Consider the following 8,814-nt stretch of genomic DNA (forward strand, 5'->3'; position numbering starts at 1 on the left):
GGACAAACAGGCTGCACGTGGACCTGTGGCCGTTCTACGCGCGGCCGGACGGGGTGATGACCAAGGACACGTGGTTGGGTCACCCGCAGGACGTGGAGTTCCCCGAGAGGCTCCTGGAGCCTCCGGCCAGCGTGGCCTTCGCCGGAGTGACCGCCCGGGCCCCGCGCGACCCCCGCGCCTTCCTGGAGCTCAAATTCGGGGTGGGAGTGGTGGAGAACCCCGAGTACCCCAACCCCGCTGTCCGGAGATTGGCCGAGGATTTGGACAATAAACCACGCCGGTGACACCCCTAAATGTCCCCTGTGTCACCCTGCGGTCACTCTGTGTGTCCCCAATGTCACCCGGGGGTGGTGGAGAACCCCGAGTACCCCAACCCCGATGTCAGGAGATTGGGTGAAGATTTGGGGGAGGGGACGGACAATAAAACACCCTGGTGACACCCTTGGGTGTCCCCTGTGTCACCTTTGGGTCACTCTGTGTGTCTCTGTGTCACCCTTGGGGTCCCAGTGCCACCCTAGGGACAGATAACTCCCAATTCCCAGTGCCCAATTCCCAGTTCAATCCCAGTTCCCAGTTCAATCCGTTTCCAGTGCCCAATTCCCAGTTCAATCCAAATTCCCAGTCCAGTCCCAATTCCCAGTTCAATCCCATTTCCAATCCCCAATTCCCAATCCAATCCCAGTTCCCAATTCCCAGTTAAATCCCGATTAAATCCCATTTTAATCCCAGTTTCCCAATGCCAATTCCCAGTCCAATCCCATTTCCCAATTCCCAATTCCCAGTCCAATCCCATTTCCCAGTTCCCAGTTGAATCCCAGTGCCCAATTCCCAGTCCAATCCCAATTCCCAGTTCAATCCCATTTCCAATCCCCAATTCCCAGTGCCCAATTCCCAGTCCAATCCCATTTCAATCCCAATTCCCATTCCAATCCCAGTTCCCAATCCCATTTCCCAATTCCCATTAAAATCCCCATTCCCACCCCAATTTCCCTGGATTTCCCCCCATTTTCCAAGGAAAAAGCTCCGCAGCCGCCTCAGCTTTATTAAATTTTTTTTTTCCTTTTTTTGTGTTTTTTTTTTTTTTTTTTTTTTTTTCCTTCATTTTTTTTTTTTTTTTTAAATTTTTTTTTTTTTTTTTTCCTCTTTTTTTTCCTTTTTCTCCGCGGATCCCGCCGGGATCGGGAATTTCGGGGGGGCTTTTCTCATGCATTAAATCCCAGAAAAATCCCGGGAATAAAATTCCCACAAAATGTTAAAAACGTCCTTAAAAGAAGCAGGAAAAGGCAACGTCTCTCACCGGGAATTTTTCNTGGGGACAGTGATGGGGACAGTGATGGGGGACAGGGCGGGGTCAGGGTGGTGGCGGCCGCAGTGGGGCCACGCCCGGCGCGGTGTCTGCAGATGGACGTGGACGTCAGGGCGTGGACGGTGAGGTACAGCTACGGTGAGCAGCGGAGTGACCACCGAAATGACCACTGGAATGACCACCAGAGTGACCATCACAATGGCCACCAGAGTGACCACTACAGTGACCATCACAATGATCTCCATGGCGATCCCAGTGACCACCACAACAACCCCCGAGGTGACCACCAGAGCGATTCCCATGGTCACAACACCAACCCCCACGATGACCACCAGAATGACCACCGGAATGACCGCCAGAATGACCACCAAAATGACCACCAAAACGATCACCTGAATGACCACCAAAATGACCAGCGGAGCGATTTCTATGCTGCTCACCAGAGTGACCACTTGAATGACGGCCAAAATGACCAGTGGGGTGATTTCCGTGCTGCCCAGCAGAATGACCACTTGAATGACCACCAAAATGACCAGTGGGGTGATTTCCGTGCTGCCCACCAGAATGACCAGTGGAATGACCACCGGAATGACCCCCAGAGTGACCCCTGGACCGCCCACCCGCGGCTCTGCGGCGCTCTGGACGGCGCTCCGGCCGTTCTGCTGCTCCGCACCCGCGACCTTTTCTCTCTCCCGTTCCCCCTGAGCCGGCCGGTGGTCACCTCGCTGACCATCCAGGCGTCCATCCGCGGCTGGCGGCTGCTCCTGGTGCCGTGGTCATTCCCGCTGACCGCCCGGTCGCCGTTATCGCCGCACGGCCAGTGGAAAACGCGGSAGTCGCAGGCTCGGCGCCACCGGGCACTGATGGCCGAGCTGGGGGTCAAGCTGGAGCTGCTGCCGGACGGCGGCCGGAGCTGGCACGGCTGTTCCAAGGACACCCCGCGCTGTTTTGGCACCGTCCACTCTCAGACCCCGCAGTATCTCCTGTCCGGCCGCTGGACACCGCCCTGCTGCCTGCGGGCGCTGCGAGCCACCGCCCGGCACGTGCTGGCCCAGCTGGAGGCGGCCGGAGTGCGCCACTGGCTGGAGGGAGGGTCACTCCTGGGCGCCGTCCGCCTCGGGGACATCATCCCCTGGGACTACGACGTGGACGTGGGGCTGTACCGCGACGATGTCCCCAAATGTCRCTGGCTGGCCCAGGTGGCCGCCACCGGCCGGCCCGTGGAGGACACGGAGGGGTTCTGGTGGGAGAAAGCGGCCGAGGGCGATTTTTACCGCGTCCACTACAGCCGGACAAACAGGCTGCACGTGGACCTGTGGCCGTTCTACGCGCGGCCGGACGGGGTGATGACCAAGGACACGTGGTTGGGTCACCCGCAGGACGTGGAGTTCCCCGAGCGGCTCCTGCAGCCTCCGGCCAGCGTGGCCTTCGCCGGAGTGACCGCCCGGGCGCCGCGCGACCCCCGCGCCTTCCTGGAGCTCAAATTCGGGGTGGGAGTGGTGGAGAATCCTGAGTACCCCAATCCTGCTGTCCGCAGGCTGGCCGAGGATTTGGGGGACAGGACGGACAATAAAACACCCCGGTGACACTCAACGGTCACTTTGGGGTCATCAAGAATCCTGAGTACCCCAATCCTGCGGTCAGGAGATTGGCCGAGGATTTGGGGGACAGGATGGACAATAAAACACCCCGGTGACACCCCTGGGTCACCCTTGGGTCACTCTCTCCTCAGTGTCACCCTTGGGTCACTCTGTCCTTGGTGTCACCCAGGGGTGGTGGAGAGCCCCGAGTACCCCAACCCTGCTGTCCGCAGGCTGGCCGAGGATCTGGACAATAAAACACCCCGGTGACACCCAAGGGTCACTCTGTGTGTTCCCAGTGTCACCTTTGGGTCACTCTGTCCTTGGTGTCACCCGGGGGTGGTGGAGAATCCTGAGTACCCCAACCCCGCTGTCAGGAGATTGGCCGAGGATTTGGGGGAGGGGACGGACAATAAACCACCCCGGTGACACCCCTGTGTGTCCTCAGTGTCACCCTTGGGTCACTCTGTGTGTCCCCAGTGTCACCTTTGGGGTCACTTTGGGGTCATTGACAACCCCGAGTACCCCAATCCCGCTGTCAGGAGACTGGCCGAGGATCTGGACAATGAAACACACCAGTGACACCCCTGGGTGTCCCCTTTGTCACCCTGGGGTCACTCTATGTCACCTTGGGGTCATCGAGAACCCCGAGTACCCCAACCCCGCTGTCCGCAGGGTGGCCGAGGATCTGGACAATAAAACACCCCGGTGACACCCAAGGGTCACTCTGTGTGTCCCCTGTGTCACCCTTGGGTCACTCTGTGTCACCTTGGGGTCACTTTGTGGTCATCGAGAGCCCCGAGAACCCCAACCCTGCGGTCAGGAGATTGGTCAAGGATCTGGGGGACAGGATGGACAATAAAACACCCCAGTGACACCCCACGGTCATCTTTGGGGTCATTGAGAACCCCGAGTACCCCAACCCTGCTGTCCGGAGATTGGCCGAGGATCTGGACAATAAACCACACCGGTGACACCCCTAAATGTCCCCTGTGTCACCCTGGGGTCACTCTGTGTCACCTTTGGGGTCACTTTGGGGTCATCAAGAACCCCGAGTACCCCAACCCTGCTGTCCGGAGATTGGCCGAGGATTTGGACAATAAAACACGCCGGTGACACCCAAGAGTGTCCCCAGTGTCACCCTGGGGTCACTCTGTGTGTCCCCAGTGTCACCCTCAGGGTCTCAGTGTCACCCTTGGGTCACTCTGTGTGTCCACTGTGTCACCCGGGGGTGGTGGAGAACCCCGAGTACCCCAACCCTGCTGTCAGGAGATTGGCCGAGGATTTGGGGGACAGGACGGACAATAAAACACCCCGGTGACACCCAATGGTCACTCTGTCCTTGGTGTCACCCTGGGGTCACTCTGTGTGTTCTTGGGGTCACTTTGGGGTCACTTTGTGGTCATTGAGCACCCCGAGTACCCCAACCCTGCGGTCAGGAGATTGGCTGAAGATTTGGGGAGGGGACGGACAATAAACCACCCCGGTGACACCCAACGGTCACTCTGTCCTTGGTGTCACCCTTGGGTCACTCTGTGTGTCCCCAGTGTCACCCTCAGGGTCCCAGTGACGCCCAGGGGTCACTCTGTCCATTTTTAGGCCCAAGGGTCACTCTGTCCATTTTTAGGCCCAAGGGTCACTCTGTCCATTTTTAGGCTTAGGCTCAGTCCTACAATCCCTATCACAGCCCTAACAAGATTTCAGCTCCAATCCCTCAGTCCCAGTTCTATCCCGTATAATATGTGGATGCGATTTATTTTTTATTTTTTATTTTTTATTTTTCATTTTTTATTTTTTTGTCGGAGGACGCTAAAATGACAAAAGTGCAGAACAAACCCATAAAACCTATCTGTAAACTTTTAAAGTATCGAAATTATAAAATATATCTGGGTCTTTTAGGAAGGCAACTCACTTGGTTCCACAGCGCTTTTAAGCTTGGTTTTAACTCCACTAAGGAAAACCTTTCAAACTCGGGAAGTTGTTTTTTTTTTTTTTTCTTTAGGCAGCATCTGTTAGGCCAGAACTGCATTGCTTTAAACTGTTAAAAAATTCTGGGTTTTGATGACGGTGCTACTGCTTCATTTTGAAATTATTTTTTTAATGGAAATACAGTAAATATAAAGTGAGAAACTCCACTTTTCCGAACACGCCCCCACATCCTGCCTGTGAATTCCCAGGCATTTTGGAGCTCTAACACCCCTTTTTAGGGAAGGAAAAACTTTGTACCCTCAGCATCCCCCTTTTCTTATAGTTTTGTTTTTCTCTTCCTTTTAAGAAAAAAAAAGCCCAGTCCCTCAAACTCCTCTCCCCACCCAGTGAGCACACAAAGCCAAAAACTCCTCTGTCACCATTTAATTTTGGGTTGCCCACCCATGCTAAAGGGAGGGTCTTTGCTGGACCCTCAAGCGTCATTTTGAGCCTTGTCCCTGTTCCCTTGGGATTTTTCGGGATTTTTCTGAGCCTTGGTTTTGTCCCCCGGGCTCTTTTCTGGATTTTTCTGAGCTTTGGCTTTGTCCCCTGGGCTTTTTTCGGGATCTTTCTGAGTCTTGGCTTTGTCCCCCGGGTTTTTTTCGGGATTTTTCTGAGTGTTGGTTTTGTCCCCCGGGTTTTTTTCGGGATTTTTCTGAGTGTTGGTTTTGTCCCCCGGGTTTTTTTCAGGATTTTTCTGAGCCTTGGCTTTGTCCCCCGGGTTTTTTTCGGGATTTTTCTGAGTGTTGGTTTTGTCCCCCGGGGTTTTTTTGGGGTCCCCCCCGTGCCTGTTTTCCTCCTTGGCGTCGATGGCTGCGTGTTCCCTCCGCACCAGCTCCTCCAGCTCCTCCTGAGGGGAAGATAAAGGGTCTCAGGGTGGTCCTAAAAGGATTTTGGGGTGCAGTAGGAATTTGGGGGGGTGGGGGTTGTACCTTCCAGCCCAACAGCTCAGCCAGAGCCAGGCAGCCGCTGTCACAATCCCCCAGCCAAGCCACGTCTCTGCAGGGACACAGGGATCCCACAATCACCCGAAAAAACCCCAAAAAGCAGCTTGGGGGTCCCCAAAACCACCTAAAGGTTCCCTAAAATTTCCTGGAGAGGCAGAGTCCCCCATCCCCCCGTACCTGTAGGCTTTGTCCGAGTNAAAAAAAAAAAAAAAAAAAAAAAAAAAAAAAAAAAAAATCGGGGTTTTGGCGGGAAAAGCGCCAAAATCCGGCCTGGATTTCGGGGAGGGAATGGAAGGGGGGAGGGGGTCAAGGTTTCCCCTCCCCCACCCCGCCCCTCCCTAAGTGCTTTGGGCCAAAATCCCGGGATTTGGGGTCCGGGGGGTCCCGGGATCCAGCGGGGGGAGGTGGGGGAGGGGCCGCGGTGACGGTGGGGGGCCTTGGGTGGACATTGGGCCACCTCGGATGAACGTTGGACCACCTTGGATGGAGTTGGGCCACCTGGGATGGACACTGGGCAACCTTCAATGAACCTTGAATGGCCTGGAATGAACGTTGGACCACCTTGGATAGATCTTGGGCCACCTCAGATGGACATTGGGCCACCTCGGATGGACCTTGGACGACCTCGGATGGACTCGGGCCACCTTGGATGCATGTTGGGCCACCTCAGATGGACGCTTGGCCACCTCAGATGGACCTTGGGCCACCTCGGATTGATCTTGGACCACCTTGGATGCGTGTTGGGCCACCTCAGATGGACGCTGGGCCACCTCGGATGGATGTTGGGCCACCTTCAATGGACCCCGAATGGCCTTGAATGGACTTTGGGCCACCTTGGATGCGTATTGGGCCACCTCGGATGAACGTTGGACCACCTCAGATGGACCTTGGGCCACCTCGGATTGATCTTGGACCACCTTGAATGGACTTTGGGCCACCTTGGATGCGTATTGGGCCACCTCGGATGGACGCTTGGCCACCTCAGATGGACGCTGGGCCACCTTGGATGCGTGTTGGGCCACCTCGGATGGACATTGGGCAACCTTCAATGAGCCTTGAATGGACTTTGGGCCACCTTGGATAGATCTTGGGCCACCTCGGATGGAACTTGGGCCACCTCGGATGGACATTGGGCCACCTTCAATGAACCTTGAATGGACCTTGGGCCACCTCGGATGCGTGTTGGGCCACTTCAGATGGACTTTGGCCACCTCAGATGGACGCTGGGCCACCTCGGATAGATCTTGGGCCACCTCGGATGAACGTTGGGCCACCTCGGATGGACACTGGGTGGATCTTGGGCCACTTCAGATGGACTTGGGCCACCTCGGATGGACGCTGGGCCACCTCGGATGGACGTTGGGCCACCTCGGATGGACGTTGGGCCACCTCGGATGGACACCAGGCAACACTGGACAACGCTGAATGAACCTTGGGCAACCTTGGGCCACCTTGAATGACCACTGGACCACACTGGATGACCCTCAGGCCACCCTGAACCACCTCAGATGACCCTCAGGCCACTCCAGATGACCCTCAGGCCACACTGGACCCCTTGGATGACCCTCAGGCCACCCTGGCCCACCCTCAGCCCCTCCCAGGCCGCTCCGGCCCCTCCCTGGGGCAGTGTCCACCCGGCCTGGCCAAAGTCCGGCACCTTCCCGGGCAATGTCCGAGCGCTCGACCCCCACTGAGTCCGGCCCACCCATCCCCCACCCCCCACCAGCTCCGGGGCGGCTGGACACTGCAGCGGTCACTCTGTCAATTCCCCGGAGCTCCGGACACTGCAGTGGTCACTCCCCATCCTCTCTCCCTGGAGCTCCGGACAACACAGCGGTCACTCCCCATCCTCTCTCCCTGGAGCTCCGGACAACAGAGCGGTCACTCCCCATCCTCTCCCCCCGGATCTCCAGGGTGGCCGAATGGTGGCCGGACACCACAGCGGTCACTACAGCGGTCACTCCCATCAATCCCCNTCCCCCCGGATCTCCAGGGTGGCCGAATGGTGGCCGGACACCACAGCGGTCACTACAGCGGTCACTCCCATCAATCCCCCAGCGCTCGGGGTGGCCAAACACTGCAGCTGGACACTGCAGTGGTCACTCCCATCAATTCCCCTGGAGCTCCAGAGTGGCCGAATGGTGGCTGGACACTGCAGCTGGACACTACAGTGGTCACTCCCATCAATCCCCCTGGAGCTCCAGACAACACAGCGGTCACTCCCATCAATCCCCCCAGCACTCAGGGTGGCCAAATGGTGGCCAAACACTGCAGCTGGACACTGCAGTGGTCACTCCCATCAATCCCCCTGGAGCGCCAGAGTGGCCAAATGGTGGCCAGACACCGCGGCGGTCACTCCCCCATCAATTTCCCCCAAGCTCCAGGGTGGCCGAATGGTGGCTGGACACCGCAGTGGTCACCACAGCGGTCACTCCCATCAATCCCCCTGGAGCTCCAGACAATGCAGTGGTCACTCCCCATCCTCTGGTGTCTGAATGGTGGCCAGACACTGCAGCTGGACACTGCAGCGGTCACTCCCATCAATCCCCAGCGCTCAGGGTGGCCGAATGGCGGCCGGACTCCGCAGTGGTCACCACAGCGGTCACTCCCCATCCTCTGGTGTCTGAATGGTGGCCGGACACCGCAGTGGTCACTACAGCGGTCACCCCCATCAATCCCCCGGGATCTCCAGGGTGGCCGAATGGTGGCCGGACACTGCAGCGGTCACTACAGCGGTCACTCCCATCCATCCCCCCCAAGCTCCAGGGTACCAGACACCGCCGCGGTCACTCCCATCAATGCCCCTGGAGCTCCGGACAACACAGCGGTCACTCCCCCTCCTCTGGTGTCTGAATGGTGGCCGGACACCGCAGTGGTCACCACAATGGTCACTCCGTCAATACCCAGCGCTCAGGGCAGCCGGACACCGCAGTGGTCACCACAATGGTCACTCCCATCAATCCCCAGCGCTCAGGGTGGCCGGACACTGCAGTGGTCACTACAGCCATCACTC

General features: G+C 57.5%; 2 protein-coding genes across 4 annotated transcripts in view; one reads left to right on the forward strand and one right to left on the reverse strand.

Annotated features, from left to right (window-relative positions):
* The window catches only part of FKRP (fukutin related protein), a 3,945-nt gene extending 1,053 nt beyond the window's left edge, over nucleotides 1-2,892 (forward strand). The window contains exons 2-3 of the mRNA XM_057388536.1: nucleotides 11-280; nucleotides 1,320-2,892. Of these exons, the coding sequence (XP_057244519.1) occupies nucleotides 11-280; nucleotides 1,320-2,892 (1,843 nt within the window). The remainder of the gene's footprint in view (nucleotides 1-10; nucleotides 281-1,319) is intronic.
* Nucleotides 2,893-6,281: 3,389 nt separating this feature from the next.
* LOC130587556 (uncharacterized) lies at nucleotides 6,282-7,537 on the reverse strand. Of its 3 annotated transcripts, none has more exons than XM_057388539.1 (2): nucleotides 7,191-7,537; nucleotides 6,282-7,012 (listed from the first exon to the last, which is right to left on the reverse strand). In XM_057388539.1, exon 2 carries the CDS (start codon nucleotides 6,929-6,931, stop codon nucleotides 6,323-6,325), a length of 609 nt encoding a protein of 202 aa, XP_057244522.1. In that variant the 5' UTR covers nucleotides 6,932-7,012; nucleotides 7,191-7,537; the 3' UTR covers nucleotides 6,282-6,322. The 3 variants fall into 3 exon arrangements, with proteins under 3 accessions (XP_057244522.1, XP_057244520.1, XP_057244521.1); XM_057388537.1 differs by having other exon boundaries at nucleotides 6,282-7,127; XM_057388538.1 differs by having other exon boundaries at nucleotides 7,170-7,537.
* Between the last annotated feature and the right edge of the window lie 1,277 nt (nucleotides 7,538-8,814).

Source organism: Malurus melanocephalus, unplaced genomic scaffold, assembly GCF_030028575.1.
Source record: "Malurus melanocephalus ecotype Western Australia unplaced genomic scaffold, MMel_1.1 scaffold_2079, whole genome shotgun sequence".
NCBI lineage: Eukaryota > Metazoa > Chordata > Aves > Passeriformes > Maluridae > Malurus > Malurus melanocephalus.